This window comes from Mytilus edulis, chromosome 3 (assembly GCF_963676685.1).
Source record: "Mytilus edulis chromosome 3, xbMytEdul2.2, whole genome shotgun sequence".
NCBI lineage: Eukaryota > Metazoa > Mollusca > Bivalvia > Mytilida > Mytilidae > Mytilus > Mytilus edulis.
Genome location: NC_092346.1, coordinates 4,028,846 through 4,052,761, shown reverse-complemented (window position 1 = coordinate 4,052,761; position 23,916 = coordinate 4,028,846). Strand labels below are relative to the sequence as shown.

At 31.3% G+C, this 23,916-nt stretch overlaps 1 protein-coding gene across 1 annotated transcript in view; it reads left to right on the top strand.

Moving 5' to 3' along the window:
• LOC139515634 (adhesion G protein-coupled receptor B1-like) overlaps positions 1-23,916 on the top strand; it is a 37,139-nt gene that overhangs the window by 1,243 nt on the left and 11,980 nt on the right. Inside the window, exons 3-19 of the mRNA XM_071305259.1 lie at positions 793-864; positions 1,719-1,790; positions 3,240-3,311; positions 5,164-5,235; positions 6,264-6,335; positions 7,359-7,430; positions 8,202-8,347; positions 9,313-9,423; positions 11,918-12,117; positions 12,461-12,646; positions 14,282-14,353; positions 15,458-15,566; positions 16,465-16,584; positions 18,978-19,050; positions 20,118-20,232; positions 20,577-20,623; positions 21,610-21,733. Coding sequence (XP_071161360.1) covers positions 3,259-3,311; positions 5,164-5,235; positions 6,264-6,335; positions 7,359-7,430; positions 8,202-8,347; positions 9,313-9,423; positions 11,918-12,117; positions 12,461-12,646; positions 14,282-14,353; positions 15,458-15,566; positions 16,465-16,584; positions 18,978-19,050; positions 20,118-20,232; positions 20,577-20,623; positions 21,610-21,733 — 1,572 coding nt within the window. The 5' untranslated portion in view covers positions 793-864; positions 1,719-1,790; positions 3,240-3,258. The remainder of the gene's footprint in view (positions 1-792; positions 865-1,718; positions 1,791-3,239; positions 3,312-5,163; positions 5,236-6,263; positions 6,336-7,358; positions 7,431-8,201; positions 8,348-9,312; positions 9,424-11,917; positions 12,118-12,460; positions 12,647-14,281; positions 14,354-15,457; positions 15,567-16,464; positions 16,585-18,977; positions 19,051-20,117; positions 20,233-20,576; positions 20,624-21,609; positions 21,734-23,916) is intronic.

Sequence of the window (23,916 nt, the reverse complement as noted above, 5' to 3'; positions counted from 1 at the left end):
TTGAACAGCGGTATACCACTGTTGCCTTTATTTATGTCTTGTATTCCGTTTAGATTAATACTACGACATTGTTTGAAAGGTATTTGCATTTTATACGTTCACTTATTATCTAGGTGTGAAAAGCAAATAGTTGTTGCGTGTCCTTGATAAAAATAAGCGTGTTTTTATCGCGACAAGGCTATTTAGATCTTGATACGAACCATGTTTAAAAAAAACAACGCGTAGATGCATGTCAATAGAACTCATGCACGAGTCAAGAAGGAATGTGAATATAAATATTTTTCTAATTTAATGATTTTTAAACACTTTTGTCTTGTTAAAAGACAGATTCTTTTGAAGGTATAATCAACCACTCTGACTTGTAGATAACAAAAAGCAACTTAAGACGAAAACGGTATTGGATAGCCCTAAATTAAGTCACCAAAATGGAATTAAAAAAAAGACAAGCTCATCATCTTATTTACACAACATGACAGCGTTTGTCCTTTTATATTTTTTCTCCCACTGTTCTTATTTAACAAATGTTGACGATTTGTTTTCACTAAGGAAGACAAGTGTAACAAATGTATGGTCTTGATGTTGAATTAAAAAAAATATATACTACAATTTGCTATACAGTTGGATTTTTAGAAATTGATTTAGGTTCACTCGTTCAGAGACTTAAGGAAACAAAACGTTACAATCAGAAAAGAGACTTAAATGGACAGCAAATTCGCAGCAACTTTCAACAGTTTGTTAGGAACAATCACTGCAATAAATCATAATAAGAACACAGATACACTGTCGTTTCAGAAATCTATACAGCAATAAAATAACTATATTACACAAAGGAACGTTCGGGGACGTACCAGCTCTTAATCATCTGTAAGTATAAAGTAATTAAAAACATTTATTTAAATGATCAAGATAAAATAATATCTATTCTATAGATGGTATATTTGTTAAACTTTTTTGAAAATCAGAGTGTTTACTTTCCATAGTATTGATATCAATGTGTTTTATTCTGGCATATTATACTTGGAAATTAGTATTTGCTTCTCAATCATCTACTTATATATCGTTTGATTGATTGGTGCTTGAAGTTGAAGACTAAAATAGGAAAGGGAAGATGGCTGTTAAACGTTCAGTGTTGAGGTAAAACATTCTTTAAAATGATAAATAAAAAAATTACTGAACTTCGAGGAAAATTTAAAAAGGAAAGTCTTTACTCAAATGGCAAAATAAAAATCACAACCATATTACATGAATGGACAACAACTGTCATATTCCTTGCTGGGTACAGTCATTTTCTTATGTCACACCATGTCCTCGCAATTTTGTCTGCATACCTTACATTTATTCACCAACAACGCAACACAAAGGTTACATAAGACGATTTGTACCATATAAGAGCAAACTAGCTCAATTATATAAAACAAAAACTAGGTCTACGGTTCTTACACTTTTATAAGGTGTTCAAGTATTAAAATATGAAAATAAACATTCTAATACTGGCATAACAAAACAGACAACCGTTTACTATACATACACTCGTTTTGAGTTCGTTGCTTTTATCCACATATCAAAGGAAACAACACGTACATACGGAATAAAGACGCATGGATAGGGTAAAACAAACAGTTGAAAAATACTGTTGTCAATAAGTTTTATACGAATAATGAAGAACACTAAATCAGTCCTTCAGATACATAAGGAACAGTACAAGAATATTATTTCAGGTACTTGGCAGATAATACAATAACAACTATAGAACAAGGCGCATTTGAACAACATGCAGTACTACAACGTTTGTATGTATACATTTTATTTAAAGATTTGTTCAGTTACAAATGAAATGCATGTCTAGATTACTATTTGACCATTCCAACTGGTGATACAAAAAAGCGATATCCTATCAAGTTCAAAAAAGATTTGTAGAAAAAAAACACAAACTTAAAAGAAGAGTAGTTACCATTTTGGATACAAATAAAGACTTATACATTGGTTTGAAATAAACTCATCATAGATACAAGGATCAAAATTCCCTATTTGCACCAGACGCGCGTTTCGTGTAAAAAAAAGTTATGTTCCTCTGTGCGTAAACATTTGACTCAATTTGAAAGTATCAGACAGTCATTATGTTTATTCAAATCACGTTGTCGTCTTAAATATGTTACTTACAAAACAGATACGTTTTGTATATGAATACATATTTTACTGCATATACACTATAAGAAGTTATCAAAAGTACCAGGATTATAATTTTATACGCCAGACGCAAAAAGGGATTAAGAGTAAGAGTCTAGTCCCAATGATTAAACACTTGATGCATCGCTTCCAAGAACACGCAAAAAAGATTAAGAGCATGCACGTAGTTCTGGTGTTTGAACACTGCTTTAATGAATGCCGACACTTTTTGAATAAAACATAAATACAAATACGTGTTTTAAAATTAAAAAGAGTACATATTTTAACTGTTATATTAATTAGTATCACATACGTCGGAATTTGAATCAACATTTTCTCAACTGTTTGTTCAAGCTGCATCGATATACTAGATAACGTGTCAGTGAATACATCGAAACTTGTGTGTTCAATCAGATTATCATATGACACATACATTAAATAGTAATGCTGACTAGTTATTTTGAAATGTTGAAAACAAAAATTTAAAAAGGATTTCGCTATTTTTGTTTGTATATATTTTTTTTATCCTATACCTAATAGAAAAACAAAAAAAATATGGGATCACCGTTTAATTTAAGCTCACAATCGTCCTTCGGAAGAGGCCTGCATTTTTGTTCAGGTTTTTTTCTTCTGTTGAACTAATAGGAGAAAACAGGTAATATCGAAATAAAAAGGAACTAAATTACAGCAATCGCTTAAATTTTACAAAAGTTTATTTTAAGTACCGCTTATTTTAAAAATATAACAAAAAGTATACACGTAGGACACCAGTGAGTTAAAACAATGTGTCAATTTTAATTCAAAATACTGGGATTTTTTTTGAACGAAGGGAGATAATTTGGAGTTTTTTTTTAAAACATTTTAAAAGTCATCTGGGGCCAAAACGATTGTTTTTGGATGATTTTTTATTACCATATCTTAAAGTTACAACTAATTGTGTAATACATACATTTTGTAATGAAAAAAAAAACGTTTAAATATTTGCTGAATTTTGTGTACCTTTTTGTAGAGCCATCTTAAAATGTTATCAAAACATCAATACTTTACCGTATTTTAATTTCAATTATTTATAGAGACTTGAACGATAACAACATGATACATCTCAGGAAAGACACATTTGTGAATCTGTATTCGTTAAGATATTTGTAAGTACAAAAAAATAAGAAATACTATTTTTTTATGATTGAGGCCTGATATCTATTTATTGCATATTAAGATATATCTAGTATCACACTGCACGGAGTGTGAAACGAAAGAATTGAAACGAAAATGTGCGGTAATTTGATTGTCTTATACATGATCTTTAGGAGATATTATTACATTTCCATTGTCTATTCGTTAAGTCATTGATGAGGTTAAAAGGTTATGTATCTGACATCAGACTCGGACTTCTGTTGAACTGAATTTTAATGTGCGTATTTTTATGCGTTTATTTTTCTACATTGGTTAGAGGTATAGGGGGAGGGTTGAGATCTCACAAACATGTTTAACCCCGCCGCATTTTTGCGCCTGTCCCAAGTCAGGAGCCTCTGGCCTTTGTTAGTCTTGTATTATTTTTATATTAGTTTCTTGTGTACAATTTGGAAATTAGTATGGCGTTCATTATCACTGAACTAGTATATATTGTTTAGGGGCCAGCTGAAGGACGCCTCCGGGTGCGGGAATTTCTCTTCTCGCTACATTGAAGACCTGTTGGTGACCTTCTGCTGTTGTTTTTTATTTGGTCGGGTTGTTGTCTCTTTGACACATTCCCCATTTCCATTCTCAATTTTATGTATATTTTGTCCATGGCAAGGTTTTTAACAATTTCTGAGAATTGGATTTCGCTTTATATCAACTCCAGCGATATCCCATTCTTACTCGTTATGAAACCCATAAGTATCATTTTTGTTTATATAAATAAGATGAACATAAAGTAAATACAGTATGTGTTAAATTTAAATTGTAAAAATTTGCAAACCCTTCCATACACGCTATTTTATAATTCACTGCTAGCATGTACTCATGTTCAGAGCGTTCAAAAAGTGTTAGAATACCAAACAATTAAGAAGCTTGTATATAAAGCTTTTTTTTCCTAAACGCTAAGGCAACCATAAAAAAAATTGTTAACCTTAATGAATCTTTCTTTTAACTCACAAACCACATGTTTTTGCGATATCACATCTATACATACCTTACAGATTGTCTAAAAAAAGTATGACAAAGTGCTGAACTCAAAGGCAAATTCTAAAAAGGAAAATTATTTTTAACTAACAAAATCAAATGATATTAAAATACAGAAGAAGTGAAACACAGCTGCCATATTCCTGAGTTTGTTAATGCGTTTTCTAACAAAATGTTACGATAGACCTGGTTTAAAAGCTTCATAAACCTTTCACATATATGACAGATATTTCTAGTTCTGCCATATTAAAAACAAAAAAATATATGGAAATGCAACCCACGCAGACGTATTGTTATATTTTGTATTTACGTTGTGTTACAAATCAAATTTATTCGTTCAGTTAATGTTCACTTGTTTTAATTATATATGTCTTGTAATTAAATGAAGCCAATTTAATTGATTATTTATATTGCGTCCTTTTGATGTTGGGGTGTTGCCATATTGTTTCAAATAATAACGAAAGTTGGTACATTGTACCTATTAAAACGTTTAAACCCGCTGTATGTATTTGCACCTGTCATACGTCAGGAATCTGATGTTCAGTAGTTGTCGTTTGTTGATGTAGTTCATAAGTGTGTCCCGTTTCTCAATATATATATATATTATAGATCAAACCGTTGGCTATCCCGTATGAATGTTTTAACACATGTCAGTTTAGTGCCCTTAATTGCTTGCTTTTCGATGTGAGACAATACTTCGACATGTTCGAGTTGCAGTTTCATTTGAAACTGTTGTGAAACAAAAAATATTAAGAAAATAATGATACGATATTTGTATTGCAAAGACATAAAACAACATATCTGCATAATTTTGTTATTCCATCTCTTTTCCAGATATCTCCAGAACAATCAACTAGTCACAATTGAGACAGGTTCATTTCGATATCTACCACGACTTCAAAGACTGTATGTAACAATAATTAATAATTAAGATCACTTAATTTTATTAAAAAGCAAATCGAAATATAAATTATGTCAATAAGTAACGGTTCATGGTTTTTTTCTTTTGCAAAATTCATTATGAATGTATTCCTTTTGACGTCTAAAGTTGTAACTAATTGTTTGCCATGATATTTCATTTATTTACTAAACTGTCATCATAAAAAAAAGTGTTGAGTTCATCGTGAGTTCTAACTATGATTACATATAGATAATGTTATAACTGAACTCGTAGTTTCTTAAAGCATAATTTAGAAATGTGACAACAAAACACGACGGTGGTCAGAGGTTAAACTGTTCTTGTTCGACTGAAATCCTTTGCCTGTGTTATTCTTACAGAATATACACGTACATGTAATTAGGGAAGAAATATTTAAATGAAGAAAACAAAATACTAACATGAACATGCGAAACAAGGAACCTAAACATACCAACGGCCAAGCAAAAATGATTAGTCAGATAAGACTACAAATATCATGACAAATAATAAGACGACCATAGATCAAGCAACAGTAACAAACAGTACACATACAATTCGAATGAATGACACGAAGTCATTCCAAACACTTATAAAACAATTCTTGTTTGAAACGGTTATTGTGATCCGAACCGATCATCAACGACTGAGCATGTCAGCAAACAAATGGTGCAATAAGTTGAGAATTTGCATTGATGTAGGCAGAGAGTTTCGGTATATAAACTATCAAAATATATTTGATTAGTATTCTTTGGTTAGTTATGTCAATAAAAGATATTGACATTGAACATTAAAGCCGACACAATTTAGTAGTTATTGCTCTTTTTTGAAACTGATATATTTTATTATCAAGTAAAAATATGGTTAGTGCTTATATTTGAAGGTAACACAGTTATTCAATTAACCATGTAGAACTAGCATTCTTCTGATTACAAAATGCCGGTTTAAGATTTTCAATAAACAAAGGAAATGTTTGCACTTTCATTTTTAACAATAATTTCTACAAAATTTGTTGTAGATGGTTTAAAAACAATCTTATAACCGCACTTCACAAAGGAATGTTTCAAGGCCTACCAGCGCTAAACCAGCTGTATGTATATTTTTTCAAATACTATAAATACTTTATGCAAATAAACTCATCATAGATACCTGGACTAAATTTAGTATTTACGCCAGACGCACGTTTCGTCTACAAAAGACTCATCAGTGACGCTCGAATCCAAAAAAGTTAAAAATGCCAAACAAAGTACTAAGTTAAAGAGCATTGAGATCCAAAATTCCTAAAAGTGTTGCCAAATACAGCTGAGGTAATCTATGCCTGAGGTAGAATAGCCTTAGTTTTTCAAAAAATTCAAAATTTGTTAACAGTTAATTTATATATATATAACAATATCAATGATTATTTATGTCAGCACAAAGACAAAGGAAAACTTATTAAAGAAATACATCTACTGGACAACGTACAGTAACAACTAGGAGAAGTTATAACTTATATTACGTCATAGAAATGAAAATTTAAAAATGAGATGATAAAATCATTGCTGTTGTCGATAAAAATTGTGTTCAAAACCGCCCTCTATTGATATTTCTATATGTGTGTCTAAATATGATAAAGATATAACTATTTTTGAGGTATTCCTTATTTTGATAGAAAAGGTGCATCGTAAGTCAATACACATTACATGATTTAGTCAAAGACATCATCATTCTATTTTTCATTCCTAATTTGTTCTTCTTGAAATATTTTAGCATGTTAGCAATAACATGTATCATTAGCGTTACCATGTTTATAATTGTGTACGGTTTAAATAAGCTAACTTTATTTTCATAAATTTGTAAAGGAAATTTGAATACGAATTTGATAGAAGGAAACAAAAACAAAAAACTTCAAGAAAATTTCGTACGATGACGTATTTTGAGGTATATTCTATATAATGTTAAGAGCTGTTACGAGATTTGCGAGAATACTGTAATGATTTATTGTTAAAATAAATAATATGAAACACTTTTCGTCGCTACCTAAATATGCCCACTACGATTTTGCTGAAGAACATGGACATTTCCAATCTGTTCTGTACTGTCTTAGAGTTGTAAAAAAATTGTTTTTTCACAGAGATGTTGTTGGTAACAACTTTACCTTTGTCAAGAGTGACACTTTTACCAGTAATCCAAGTTTACGATTTCTGTAAGTACTATTTTAGTTTCAAATAAAAGGATAATTTGCCTTAAGTCACCAGCACGTTGCGTTATAATTTTTGAATTGACACTTAATACGTATGTCAATGTTTAAGTTGGTATTCATAATTAAGTGAACTTCAAAATGAAATGAAATGTTCCAAATCAAACAACAAATCAAACCAAAACTACTGTTAGCTTTGAACCGTTTACATCTAAGATGCAAATGCAATATATCTTAAATTGACAAACGAACTTAATTAATTTTGAAATTGAATACTACTTTGAAGACGGGATACACTTGCCATCTTACGGATGACCTCTATCACTATTCTGTTGAGGACGGATCTTAGGTTCATTTCTAATACTAGTATCTTGTATTGGTATTGGTTTGCTGAACAGTTGCGATGTTGAAGTCACTTTATTCGGTTTAAGATATACCAGATAAGGAACAACTAGCAATGTCGATGTGACAGTTTTACGGGATACACGTAATTCTTAAATCATATTATGTCATACAATAACAATTATCGAGACACTAGATACTAGGAGAGTCTAAACACATATGTGATAGTTATATTTTGTCGCTTAGTATCGCTACTACTAACGAAAACTTCAATTAAGACACCTATGTAAGACATGTCTCTGTGGTGTTCCGTGTTGTATTGATTTTGCTTGTATAGTAAACTAATGTGATCATTTTCGGAATTGTGGCATTGCCCTTATTGAAAAAAAAATATGTACCATTACTGTATCACTTTGCATTCTTCCTATTAAACAGTTACCTTGAATTAATTTGTGATTGCATTAACGCTCCATTTTGGTCCTGGATAAAATCATTTCCCAACCGAGGTAGTGTAACATGTTTGGATCAGAATAATGTTCAGCTGTCAAGTCTTCCAACCAGTGACTTCGAAAATTGCACAGGTAAGTGTATACGTATTGTTATTTATCTACTTTAAAAACCATGTTTATGAGAAGAATGAAGTATGAAGTGTGACATAGTTCAGACATTGTATTGCATTATATTCCAGGTAATGGAAAAGTATACCAGAAAATCATTTGACAGTACTTTATTTATCATGTTTATAGAGTTAAAGTTTATATCATATACAGCTATACAATTTCTATTTGATTTTGGATAAACATATGTGTTGGTTTCAAGATTGTCTACTCAGACCTCTTAAATGACACGAACACTTTTTACGTACAAGAACCAACGGGTACAAATCATGAACGACATATTTTTTCATGTCAGCGCACATCAGAAAAAAATGATAACAGCTTTCAAAATATCTAAGTTAAGGGAAGCAATAAAAAAAGCAATCATAATAGGCAATCAACTTCCCTCAAACAAAACCAATAACAAAAATCACAACCACGACAGAAAATAATGCACATCTCAAGATTGTCCCATACCGTATCAACAAAACAAACGAAACCAGCTTCGGAATTCACGAAAAATATCACGCTGCACGTCGTGCTACTCAAAACAGTTTAGTCGAACTCCGCAGACACCATGAGTCGGAAAATATATTGACATCATTCTGATCGCCATATTAACTCTTTCAGTATGACGAGTTATTTAAAGGTTGTTTTATTAAGTTTTATTTTTATATGAATGCCTGATATTAACTTAAACACGTCTATAGTGTATTTCCGGACTAATTTTCACCAGGAACACTGAAATATAGTTAAAAAAAAGATGTAGTATGATTGCCAATGGGACAACTCTCCATACGAGACAAAGCCGTATATTTTAAACCAAGTATATCTGCCGTTTGGTCGGGTCGTTGTCTCGTTAACATAGTCCCCGTTTCCATTCTCAATTTTATTAAAAAGTCGAAGAACTACATGTATACAATCTAAACTTAATGTATTGAATTTCACAGACTATTCTTGTCATTCTGACTACTGTTCAAACGGTGGATCGTGCAGCCAAAAAAATAATGGTGATTTAGACTGCTCGTGTGCTGGTGGGTGGATTGGTGAAAGATGTACAGGTAAATGGCAAAAAGTGAATAAATGTGTTTCATTTAATTATCATGGACTGTTTTCACATTAAACTAAACTCGATGTTGTGTAAGTGTAATTTACACGTAAACTAAACCTAACTACGTTCCCATTGATAAAACTCAACGTTTGCATGTAGTTTAAATCATGGCTTGTCTACATGCAGTCAATAGTCAATGTAGGCCTTGTGTGAGTTTAGTAAACACAAGCTAGGTATTTATAACTTGAACTTAACCATCATGGTAGAATAGTTTTTGGAATAAATTTGATATTCATAACAATTGTTAATAAAATTCTTTACATAAATATATGTCTTAACTTGATATATTTATTTGTTATATAAAACCTGTTAGAAGTCTTGTCAACTCGTTATCAAGAATCAAAGCATCATCCTTGCCAAAAAGGTCTTCCCGAATCGTCTGGACGTACATAGAAATATAAACCACTGGTCTTTACTAAAACAACGATTCTCTAATAAAATATTGCTCAAAGTATGAGCTGTAAATTTAAAATCATTTGTCCAGAATCTCAGATCCGTTTAAATACACTCAGAAATGAAAAATAATATATTACACACCCCCTTTTTCGCCAAATATGAGAAGAAATGACTATTGCAACAAACAACAAATATAGCAATAAAGTGATCCTTAACATCTCACTACTTTTTCTTCGTTTGTAAGCACGCGGATGCACCCCACGATTCTAATTGCGTAATCGAGACATCTTTAGTAACTTCAAACTATCATCAAAATGGCTTTTAAAAAGAACCAACCACTGAGCTTCAAGGGGGATGTTATAGTATTTTTTTCAGAGTCAGACTTTTTTTCGCGGGACATTTTTATTCAGGTTTATTATTTATGCCAGATGGGAAAATTCGGCTTCTGAATACTTTTTTTTATTATGTCTTTGATCATTATATTTTTTTTTATATCAAATTGAGATAAGTTTATGTTTCAAGGAAAAACCCATTACATTACACCCCCTTTTTGAAGTTAAATTATCGTTCACCACTTGTTAGAAAAAATGTCATGAAAATTTTGCAATAAAAGAGCCATTCGGTTTGATGTAATGAACATTTAAATGACATATAGTACACGTGTAAACAAATCTTATGTACAGGTACAATGCAATTAAACAAGGTGATATATGTGAACCAATTTAATGTGACACCTGTGTACATTACATTAAAGTAATTATAAACATGTTAACTGTACATGGTGTTTGGTGTGAACACGGCCGTGGATTCATTATGGTCCATATACTTTAAGAGATAAGTTACAAAGTAACTACATGCATGTATTGCATACATCATTAAATCGAATGAACATATAGGATGTACATATAAGCAGTTGGATCTTTTGTATTGAAAAGGAATAAAGGCGTACATGTTGATAGCATTAGACGATGGAAACACAATAAAACCTATACAAATCGGTGTTGCTTTTGAGCATTAGATAGTTTATCTTGTAAACATTGTTTCCGTCTAATATAAGTTTATTGTATATCATGACAAATTATACCGAGCTTTGAATTCACCTTATCAATGTGCCAAATAAAGGCAACAGTAGTATACCGCTGTTCGAAATTCATAAATCGATGGGGAAAAAAAACCCATTTCGGGTTACAAATGAAAACTGAGAGAAACGCATCAAATATAAGAGAACTACGTTTAAAATTTAACTGAGGTTGTAGTATAACTTTACGTTGTCATAACAACTACATATAATCAAAAGAAGAAAAATCTTTTAAGAACAGTTTAAAAAAGGAGTGGAATTCTTCTTTGAAACTTTGTGATGAAACTGTTTTGTTTTTTGTTACTCTGTATGTGTTTGCAAAAGAGAAGTGTTTTTTTTATTATTTATTGTCAGGAGTTGCTGTGTAATGTAAACAAATCAGGCCATTTTATGTTTATAGATTAAAATATTTTAGATTTTTTGTTGTTTTCTGACATGACTGACATTGCTCATAATTTGCAAAATACATTTTGTGAGATTTACACATTTACTTTACCCAAGTTCATTGTAGAATCGATTTAGTGATGCTTACATATAATATATAACAGTTGAATTGCATAATTTATTTATTTTTTTACTGAATGTTTTTAACACCGGTAACATTAACAATAAATCTTTAATATGAACCATGTTTAAATATGTAATATGTGTTTTGGTTACATTCTAAGCAGGAACATATAATAAATAACATCAATCTGGACAGGACGATCCACATTATAGTATAGTATAAAAGTAAAGGAGTACTCCAATCTAGAATTGATATTATTTTTTGGTTGTTTAATTTTGTTCTATGCTTCTTTTATTTACATCTCTGTATGTACTTTCTCTTTTTTACTTGACACAAACAAATCAACACAACAACAAACATACGCTTTATTATATTTTGATCACTATTTTGCTGTCATCTTCGTTAATAAATAAATTGATGATAATATTGCCTGTTTAGTTACCCTTTGCTGTCCTATTGTAGATTCTTCAAATCTTTGTGCAGAAAATGTGGACAATTTCGATACTATATGGAGCATAACTACACAAAACACAATAGCTACCTTAAAATGCAGTGGGTATTATACAGGTTATGTGTCAAGATACTGCAGTAGCTTTGGGAAATGGGAGGAACCGAACTACAGCAATTGTATTAGTAAATCAATACAAAATATCAATTCACAGGTACACTGAGTATACTATGACTTATTTTGTTCATAAATAACATAATTTAGATATTTTTTTTGAATTGATAAATTGTAAAATCATAAGAAGATGTGGTATAAGCGCCAATGAGGCAGCTCTTCATTATAGTTAACATTTGAAAATGATAACCATTGTATTGCCTTATAAGCTAACATAATGACATTAGTTTACATTGTCAACGTCAGTTTAAATAATAAAAAGACATACATCATGGATATATATTTATCTAAAATGTTTTGGATATTTGATAGATAATTTAGTACAGTTATGATGATACCTCTATATTATTTCTCTAGAAATTATTATATTTTCATAAATAAAGACTAAGTTATTAGCTGGAGCCAGTGACTATAATAATGTGACCATAATATTGGAAGATCTAGAAAACATAACTAGAGATAACAACGAACTACGGTCTGGTGATCTGCTTACGTCATCAGCTATATTGAATGATATCGCCAAGTATGTTACAGAACACAAAGACAAACATACATCTGATCAACTTGAGGTAAGTTACGCAATTTAAATTCATTTTGCACACACTTTTGTATTATGAAGCAATGCAAGAAATATAACCAGAACTTTCCAGATGTAAACAACTTCTAAATACATAGCTGTTAAATCAAGCGTGTTTCACCATCTCTTTTGCAAAATAAGTCATCCGTACAATAATGTCTATCTAATCAACATATTAGTATAATAATACTATCTTGTTTTATCTGTCTTAGTCAAGTGCATGGTTTATATGTGCATACCCAAGTAACAGGGCATTTAACCATTAAACCTTACTAAGCCCGTTTTATACAAGGAGTGCTAAATAATTTGGTTGTAATTTGTTTGTTCTAATATTCAAAAAGTGGGCATGATTATTGTTTTCATTTCAGGTACGGCCAGTTTTTCAGACAAACATCAGGGTCATTGTTTTATCTTAAAATATCCCTTCCTCGAAAATCAAATTGTCCGTACCTTAGACTTTCTTTTAATCTAGCTTGAGATTATTGACTTGGGATCAACATTCAGCAAGGTTATTATAAGCTGGGGTGTGTGAGGTTTAACATGTTTTTGTAGGTAAACATTACAGCTGTTGAACTTTTTTTTTAGTGTAATTAAGTTTTCCCTTCATTTGAGAGGAATTGTGCAATGGGAGTGAATACTCACTTGCTACATCCCTTGTCTCTTTGAAAGGGTCATGCTTGTAAATTTACACGTGGCCTGGGCCGTGTTAGTCGTTGATTTTATCCTCGCTAACGCTCAGGATTTCATTCGAATATCACGTCTCAGGACATGTGAAAATTTCCAACAAATCCATCGCTTCCATGAATTTATTTCTAAAACAGCCTTATGACAAGTGCTAGAAAAGGGGGAAGAGGCGTATGCCTTCTTAACCTTCTCTACATGTATCCGCTAATGAATAGTTCTTGCAATAAAATCTGATACGTTGTTACAAACACGAGCAAATCGAAAAAGTTGAGATATATACAAAACAATATATAATACAATATGCTTTTTAAAAAAAATCCGTCATATTCACATGTGAAACAAGAGGTAAATACATACAAAATACAATCACATACATGAACATAAATAAATAAATATCATTAGATTGTGACAACGGAGCCTCGCCTTCTAAAAATAGATGATTAGCAATAGGAAATAAAAAATCATCTATTTATAATACATATTGGTTGTAAGCGTCCCCTTACAGTCGAATTTATTAAGATTCAGGGACGGGCAGTGTTGTATTTGTACTAACTTTCTTTGACCATTTGAGCGGACAAATCTTTTTCATTTACATGTTCCAGAACATACGCGTATGATCATGACAATATATGTATACTCAAATTGTCGACCGTATAGTCGGACAATCTGTGTATATACTCCTAGTTATTAGTGGGGTTCGTATTGTTTATTCTTTAGTTTTCTATGTTGTGTCGTGTGTACTATTGTTTGTCTGTTTGTCCTTATCATTTTTAGCCATGGCGTTGTCAGTTGATTTTCGATTTATGAATTTGACTGTCCCTCTGATATCGTTTGTCCTCCTTCATGTTCTTTTATAGATTTTACCGAGCACGACTATATGAGAATTTAGGCCATAGGTTGATTTGGCTAATACATATTTACTTCGTTCATATTTGCCTTTCAGATCTTTGGTACTCTGTGCAACAATTTACTAGACGACAGAAACTATCAACAATGGAATGAGCTTAACGTCCAGGTTTATATTTTACAATAGAAATCTCAATATATACGATCGGGTTTTTATAAGATTTGATACCTATTCCAACTGAAAAACCAGATTTACAGATCTTAGTGTGTTTTTTTTTAGGAATTATACCGTTATCAGTTTGTACGATTGGGTTGTTTGAAAGGAAAGATACCGATCTCGATAGTTTTAGTTTCTTGTGTATAATTCGGAGTTTAGTATTACGACCATTATCACTAAACTAGTATACCAATTTGTTTAGGGGCCAGGCGATGAACGCCTTCTGGGGTGTGAGTTTCTCGCTGCATTGAAAACCCTTTGGTTGCTTGCGGCTGTTTTCAGCATTTTGGTAGGGTTGTTGTCTTTTTGACACATTCCACATTTCCATGATCAATGTTATACCTTATATGTATTGACAGATTGTATCTCTTAATCTTCAACAAAAGGAACTTTTTAACGACCTTGACTGGCTATACAGCCCTTGCAAAATCGATTCTTAATCTAATTAATTTTTTTTTTAAATTAAAAAAATGCTTCTGGTAAATTAAATCAAAGAACATCCACCTAACATGAACTTACGATTTAGAATAAAAACATTGGTGTCCATTTTAAACTTAAATTTATCAATTCACGAAAATACGGAAAGGTATGTGATAAAAGTATTTCTCAAATCGCACAGTTTCTTTTTAATATCAATGATCGACGACTCGAAAAGATTGAAGTTATGTGTATGGGAAGGAAAAAGGGTAGTTTTTTGACAAAGGGGAAATACACAAGATGAAACCAAAATAATTAGTAAAGTCATTAATCGATTAGACAAAGCATATTCGGGTTACACACTAAAACCGTGGGAAACATATCCACTATCAGAGGGATACAATAGAAAAACAGACACACTGAGGTGCAGTAAAAACAAACATCAACATACATAGAAACCGCTGACTACTTGATAACAGCTGCCATGTTCCTTAATTGGCATAAAACTTTTTGTGAGAAAAAATATATAGGTTGCAACTGGTTTCATGGCTAGCCAAACCCCTAGCTAATATAAGTGATGGTTCACTGCTGGTATTAAGATATTTATCGATATTCTTGATCTATCTTTTTTTTAACCAGGGGTCAGGTGGTATTACTTCACTCGTACGCGCAGTTTCTGACTTTACTAAAGCATTTAATGATGTGTTGGACGGTGAATTCTCCCTTGTCGTAGCAAGGGGAAATGTTGGTAAGTTTTTGGATTTACTTTGTTTCTTGTATGTAATAATTTTAATTTGTGAAGATCTATTGTTTATGTAATGTTAGTACGTAAGTTCGTTTAAACCAAAACTTGTATAACGCTCTTATAGTAACTTATATCTCAGACCTTTCCCATGACTCAAGCCATGTTGAATAAAGACCACACACACAGCAATACGAACAGTTAAATTCAGAAGACTGTATCCGATGTTACTGACATATAAGCCGCTGACCCCGAAAAATCTAGTTGAAAAATCTTGCCTTATTCGTGTGAAAATCAAGCACATTCCCGCATGTTTGGGGTTACGCATCATATCATCAATAACATATACGTAGACACAATAACCTCTAGCATGCAAACAACTGGTTTTAGAATAAATGCATTCATTTCCGATGCACGATATCATTGAATCAATGTTAAGTCAATCGTTACATTGTTGCTTCTAAATAAGTCGTATTTTCGCTATAAAGTGGGTTTTTCTGGTAGCTGTTTAAAATGTTTAGGCAGAATTCCTGAACTTAAAATTATCGTAAAACGTGATATTGTTGTAAAAAAGCATTAACGATAGATTCTTATTATAAAAAAAGAAATGTGGTATGATTGCCAATGAGTATATTGTAAATTATGATTTACATATTAGCATGATTATTTCTGGTACAAAATAGCAAGCATTGCGTTATCAAAGCATGCAAGCAGTAACATTCAAATTGGATGTATTGGTTCTGATAGTCATTCTGTGAAATTTGCAATTTTTGTCATATAAACAAGCATTACAGAACTTATCCAGCGCATACAAAATAAGGTATAATTACCATTAATCTGTAATATAAAATACTTATGTATCTTTATTATAAACCATTTATTTAAATTAAATCAACTATTACAGTAATACAAATAGGGAAGACTTCGTCGGATGAGATACATGTTCCTGATCGCTTGAAAACGTCAGACTCGTGGATATCAGAAACACTGACTGAAATTACACTGACAAAGAACACGTGTTACGGTAAATAAATGACACATTTAAAACAAAAATAGCACTGGTATCGGAATTACTTTATTCCTTGAACCCTAGATCGAACATTATGAAATTAAACCAACAAACTTTATTTTTAAGCAGTTGCTTAATATTTTACGAGCTAGCTCTTGATAACTTGGATACTACACAGACCGTTCGTAATTGAGGCGGTATACACCCAACATGAAAATATAAAACACAACGATTTGGAAGAAAGCAAAATGAAGAAAAAGATACTAATTCTGATACTCTTGTCAATAATATAGCTGATGCGTACTCTTTATAGCTTTTTTTTTGTATATTCATGACATTGGTTTTAATAAATTTACAGAACATTCAACTCTAATTATGTCATAATAATTTTATATACTATTCAAGAAGTTAAATTCTTAGTGTTCTACAAACAAGTAAAAAAACTTAAAAAGATATGAATGCTTGGTATTTCCGTATACGTGTTCACAAAAATTACCTTATAGAATGCTCTCATATTGTAAGGGAGAGAAATGTTCAATAGGGGAAATTACAAAATTATTTTTAGAGCAAAACCTGAATTAAAGGTAACAATGAAACGCATTTACACTCAACATTGTTAAAAGTAAAATCCCGAAAATACTCACCTCCATGGAAAAGTCAAAACAAAACGGAAAGTCATTAATCAAACGCCGAAATTAAAAGCTCAAACACAACGTTTTGCGTAAGTTAATGCCTGTTACAAGTCAGGAATATGACAGTTGTTATCCTTTCAGTTAATTTGTTTGAGCTTTTGATTTTGATATTTGATTAGGTACTATCAGTTTTGATTTGTTTTTTCCGGAGTTCAGTATTTTTTGTGGATTAAACTTTGTTTTAAACATGTTTTCTTAAGTATTTACTTATGTGATATCAAGGCATTTTTGTCAGATGAAATGACCTTGTGATTTTGTAACTACGACACAGGGTAAAATATTTGCCTTACAACATCCATTTTCTCTTCATATTAGCCTTACATTCCATAAAAGAAAATTTATCAAAATTGCAGCAAATACTAGCTTTCTTTTCCTTCTATTTGAAACCAAAGTAGCAAAAATGCATATAAAAGGTTAAAATCTGAGTCAGATTTGTCTACTTAGCAGCTCGCAAAGGGGCTTCCTACAATTTCAAAATATGTAGTTTCAATTAGTACTTAAATTATGCTTTTTTTACTTAAGATTCATATAAACTTTTTAGATAAATTTAATTTTGCCTAAATAAACAGAAGAATACCACTATTCGAAATTCATCAATCGATTGAGCGAAAAAACTAACCATAAGTAATCTTTTATTTAATCAAAATTAATTTGTCTTTTAGTGGTTTACATGAAACTGTTGTTACTAAGCAGTTTGAATTTCTTTGCATATTATTATAGAAAATTATTGCTGGTATATTTGCATATCCATGTTGCTGCTACTTGTCAGGATTGCACTCGCTGAACAACATGTGTTCAAACAATTTACAACAGAGGATATTGATTTACTCTGAAACTACATTTCACATAATAAGCAAAACGTTTAATGTCGGAACATTTCAGATCTCGATGATTTGGATTTTTCTAGTGAGAAAGGTGGTCAGCTTAAACTTACAACTTTGCCAAAAGTATTTTATAGATGCGTTTTCTCAGTTTAAGTTTGTAGCCCGGATTTGTTTGTTTCTAAATCGATTAATGAACAGCAGAATACTACGCTAACCTTTATTTATTTTGATATGCCTCCAATAAATATATGACATAAATACGTAAGATCATAGAATCGGGAAAATACTTACGGATAGATAAAGGCAACAGTAGTATACCGCTGTTCAAAACTCATAAATCCATGGACAAAAAACAAAATCGGGGTATCAAACTAAAACCGAGGGAAACGCATTAAATATAAGAGGAGAACAACGACACAACACCGAAACGCAACACACACAGAAACGGACCAAGTAACAGACAAAACACCACGAGAATAACAAATATAACATCAAAACCAAATACATGAACCTGGGATAGACAAGTACCGTGCCACGTCTTATCTCAATATCTCAAAAATAAGAGAAAACACAAACGACTCAACGTTAAAATGTAACACACACAGAAACGAACAATATTATAACAATGGATAGGATAGACATTTCTGTTTCAACAGCTTTAGATTACAAAGATGTCAACAATTCTTACTCAGTTTGTCGGTTAAAAACATAAAATGTTTCTATTTTATATATTTTTTTGTTATATAGTACTGAATATTCATGTTTGTATTGAGCCATTAAATACCCGTTATTCTCTTATGTGCTTTAAATGAGAAAAACAATCTTGATTCAAATAATGATTTGACGATTACTCATGAACTAAACAAATTGATTTTCAATATTTCTATTTAAGGTTTGACTGGATATAGCAGCACATTCTATAGAAGTATTTCAGGACTGTTTCCGAAGTATTTGATACTAGATGGGTAATAATATTAACGGTACCAATTACACCAGATGCGCATTTTGACAATTATTGTCTCTTCAGTGATGCTTGAGACCCACAGATTTTATAAAAAAAAAAGAGATAATTTAAAATCATAATAGCTTTAAATTATAATGCACAAAGCGTATGGCCAGGAATAAAATCCATGAGGGAGATATATTCTTTATCGAAAACAAATTAAAACATTTTGTAACATTAAATTGTACAAACCCAAAACCGTATTGTCATGCAACGAAGTACTTAGTTGGTAATACCGTAGTAGACTAACCATAATTTGTTTGTTATTTGAAGTTGCTATTAAATAGTAAACTTTAAAAGACTAACATTATTCCTTTTTTCTTCTTTAATTTCATCTGATAAACACATGAAATTGTATTAAACAAAGCAACTGGACACTCATTCATGTACCCTTGTTGAATCAACTAACACGTGTTGATAAAAAAAAAGATTGAAGACTACATAATTATGTTCATGATGCACCTCAAATTATTCAACTAAAATCGGATTTTTTTTTTCATTTACCCGTCGACTTGTTTTTTTTATTCACGCTTCTATATTTGCATTGAATGATAGCTGTTTTCCAATTATTTGCGGGTAGATACAATCAAACGTTTGATTTGTTCTTACCAAAGATCTTATCTTTGCATTTTTATTAATAAGTAAAATCACAAAAATACTGAACTTAGAGGAAAATCAGTCCATAATCACATGGCAAAAGCAAATAACAAAACTCATCATAAACGAATGGATAAGAATTGTCATATTCCTGAATTGTTACAGGTATTTTCAAATGTAGAAAATGGTGGATTAAACCTGGTTTTATAGCTAGCTAAACATCTAACTTTGATGACAGTCTCATCAAAGTAATACTGTTCTTGGTGATGTAATATATCTTTTGAATGTTGAAAAAACATCTTTGTGATCAGTCTTGTCTAGAAAATATTGAATATTATAGAAAGCTTGTTCACACTACCGTTACACAAGCAAGTGATGCGACACACGTATTTTATTTTGCTTTGTTATTAGTAATATATATATATATTTCAGGAATGTAAAACCTTTTAATGGGAGTTATGATGTTAATTCTATCATTACGGATTTTACGATTCATGGAACATCTTGCTTAGATTTTTCCGTAATTATAAAATTCGACCACATTTTGGTAAGTAAAAGTATTTTAAAAACTGTCTACAATATTATTTGTTACTGTGGTGTTATACACATCTAATGTTTTGCGAAACTTGCTGGATCCATTCCATAAAATAAATATATTGTTACTTTAAATTTCGTTTCGTATTTGTCTAAAGAAAGTATCATTTCTTTAGCATGATTGTTTTGCATACGAATAAAACTTAATGAATGTAAAATACCGTTAAAGGGATTGTTCTATCTGTACGCTTACTAATATTGGTTTTGATTATACAAAATCTAAAAATGTTCTATAAATGCAAAATTTAAAAGTTTAAAGTATAAAAATTACAATTGCATTTTTTTCTTTTAATCAAGGATAACTTCTCCATGCCATTTTGTGGACATTGGAATTTCAGTGCTATGTAAGTTTGAAGTCTTTATAAATTAAGAACATTTGTATTGGTGAAAAGTGACAACTATATACTGGAAGCATGTTAGATATCTGCCTGAAACAACATTCAAATCAGAAACTGCATAGTAATTTGTAGCATGCCACAACATTACAAAACAAGAAAAAAAAACATCTTATCGTCTGTTAACATACATTTAATAAAATAAAACATATTAAAATAACATGAATGCCGAAATCTAAATTATAAAAGGAAGGTTCCACACAATTTGCAAAGGATCTTGTGGAAAACAACGGTCATATTATTGACTTGGTACAGGCATATTTTAAGAACAATGATTGGTTATGAAAATCTAGAATGAGAAAAAAAGGCATGTTCAAGAACAATCAACCCTTAATAACCTAGTCCGTTCCTGAAGAACTATTTTAAAACTTTTGATTGATTTCAGTTCTGCTTTGCCATGTATCATTTGATTCCTCTCAGCTGATTGATTCTTAATATTTAAGTTTTGTTAATTGAGCATCATCATTTGAATCACTTGCAAACAAGATAAACAATAGTCAAATGATACTTAAGAAGGCGCGAGGGTACAACAATTTCAGCAAAATAAAAAAAAATCTTTACACTCATAGCTAGTTGTTTCTATATGATATGGTACAAAAATCAACCAATACAATGTTGAAAAGCAATCAAAATATAAACAGCATAGCAAACAAAAGACACATTAACCTTTAAAAATGATTGCTTTATAGTAAATGTTACCAAAGTGTCAGTAGATTCTGGTCTATGAATATCATGTTGCTCATAGAATAAGAACGCATTAATAAGTTTCATTCGGTATGTGACCTTTTTAGGAAAAGAGAACATGATTATTTTTATTACATTTTAAACATATTCGTTGTAAATTGTGTATCCGATGATGTCCGTCGGATTTTGCAATGGATGATTTCAACTTTAGCATTTATAACTCTTTATTCAATAAACAATTTGTTTTGTAGAAATACTGTTTATGGAGCGTGGTCTTCTTTTGGTTCACGACTTGTTGACGCTTCAGATTCATACACAATATGTGAATATAATCACACCACTAATTTCGCCATATTGATGAGCCCAGGGAAAACAGTATGTGTTTTATTACAACTACCAATTGATTTATTTACGTTTTACAATAAGATACATCGTAAACATTTGAAGATCTTTTACTTGAACAATCAATTTGTATTTATATGTAATTACAACTACCAATTGATTTATTTACGTTTCACAATAAGATACATCGTTAACATTTTCACACTATGGTCCAGGTTGAATTTGTAATTTCCACTCGCCCACGTTGGACAATCCAATGCCTTCCACTCTCTGTCCACGTCCATTGTACACCGTTGGCGTGGTGCCCAACCTATGTCAATGACATCCTGGGCGTAGTGTCCACTCTATACCGCGGACAGCCGTTTTTGTGACTTTAACAACATGTATTTAATGACACATATATGTGTGTGGTGGAAAATTACAACACTTTCTAAAAGGTGAGCTACACTAACTTAAAACGCAGAAGAAATGTAGAAATGTTTGGGGATATCTTAGCGATTATTGAAATAATCTTATTTTGAACGATAATCAATTTATGACTTTAATTAAATCTTTCAAGATTGATTTTATTGGTAGAATATTTAACTAATACAACACCAAATTTAATGCACAGAATGTGTATTTCGAACAACAAATGTCTCCTTCGTGATGATCAATGACAACATATTTGATTTTTGTATCAACCTAAAACAATAACTAGCATTCCGATACACAGCTGTACATTTAAAACCGTACAATCTGACGGTATCTATATGTTGGGCAATGTACAGGTTATATGTTTTGCTAAACTAAATGACATGAGTACACAATTGAGAATGGAAATAGGGAATGTGTCAAAGAGACAACAACCCGACCAACGAAAAAAACAACCGCAGAAGTTCATCAACAGGTCGTCAATGTAGCGAGAAATTCACGCACCCGGAGGCGTCCTTCAGCTGGCACCTAAACAAATATATACTAGTTCAGTGATAATGAACGCCACACTAATTTCAAAATTGTAGATCCTTTTGGAATATGACAGTGTAAGGTGTATCAATTATGTGGATTTTTTTATTTAAAAAACCCTCTTATTCTAACAAAAAATAACACATTTAGCAATGCCAACATTTTAAGACATGTAAGAAAGATTCGATTATGGTAAGGGAAACTGTGACAAAGAGACATTAACCCAACAAAACGAGTGGAAAATAACCAATTTACGCCCTGAATATATTCCGACACTTCGACATCAGGTTATCACCGCCCCGTAATATGTACTATCGTTCATATTTATGACGTATTGTAGGTGAATCCTGGCCCACGTCAAACGCAAATATTACATAACGATGCGTAGTAGAGCTAGGTTTATTGATATTCGCAACAGTAAAACCGCGTTTTACGATGATTGCGATTTATATACAATTCGGTTATCTAAATTCAAATTCAAATATAGATACCAGAACAAATCAGAGTACAGTAGTTTGGAATATGTTTCCAAAATCGAAAAATCTGCAAACCGACTGCGACTTATCTTAATGACACCCAACTGCACCTACGTAGATTGATTGTATTCTTTGGTGACGTTATGACAGTTAAAGGGTTCGTGTACGCCTCAGGAAATAATAAAAAATGTGATCAAAACGAAAGTTGTGAGTGAAAGTTGACTGATCTAATTTACTATTGAAGAAATTACTTGTCTATGTTATGTGGTTTGTTTTTTTGTTTGTCTGTAAGTCTGTTTATTTTGAAGCCATGAGTTTGTCAGTTTAATTCTGACTTTAGGTTGAGTGTTCCTTTGATATCCTTTAACTCTCTTCTCAAATCATTTCGGATTGAATTTTTTTTACTATACTAAGTAACAAATAAGTAAATAGAGAATTTGGGCTAGTTGTCATGGAATCGGAACTATTGATCATGTTTTGATACAAATTCATATTTTGAAATTAAAGATTTTCAGAAAATGATTGTATTCTCAAATAAAAAAAGGAAGTGAGGTATTATGTAGACTGTTGTCTTATCGGGGTTTCGTTTTTATGCAATGCATTGTCAGTTTCATTTTAGCGCAATAGTATGAATATCTGGTCTCTCTTATACTGATTAAATTTCCCCCCTTTTTAAATATTTATGCAGATACATCGATTTACCATTTATCACATAAGGAGTATTTATAATTTCAAAAATTATTCACATTTATACATTTATTGAATGCATCTTTTTTTCTAAATATGATTTTGCAC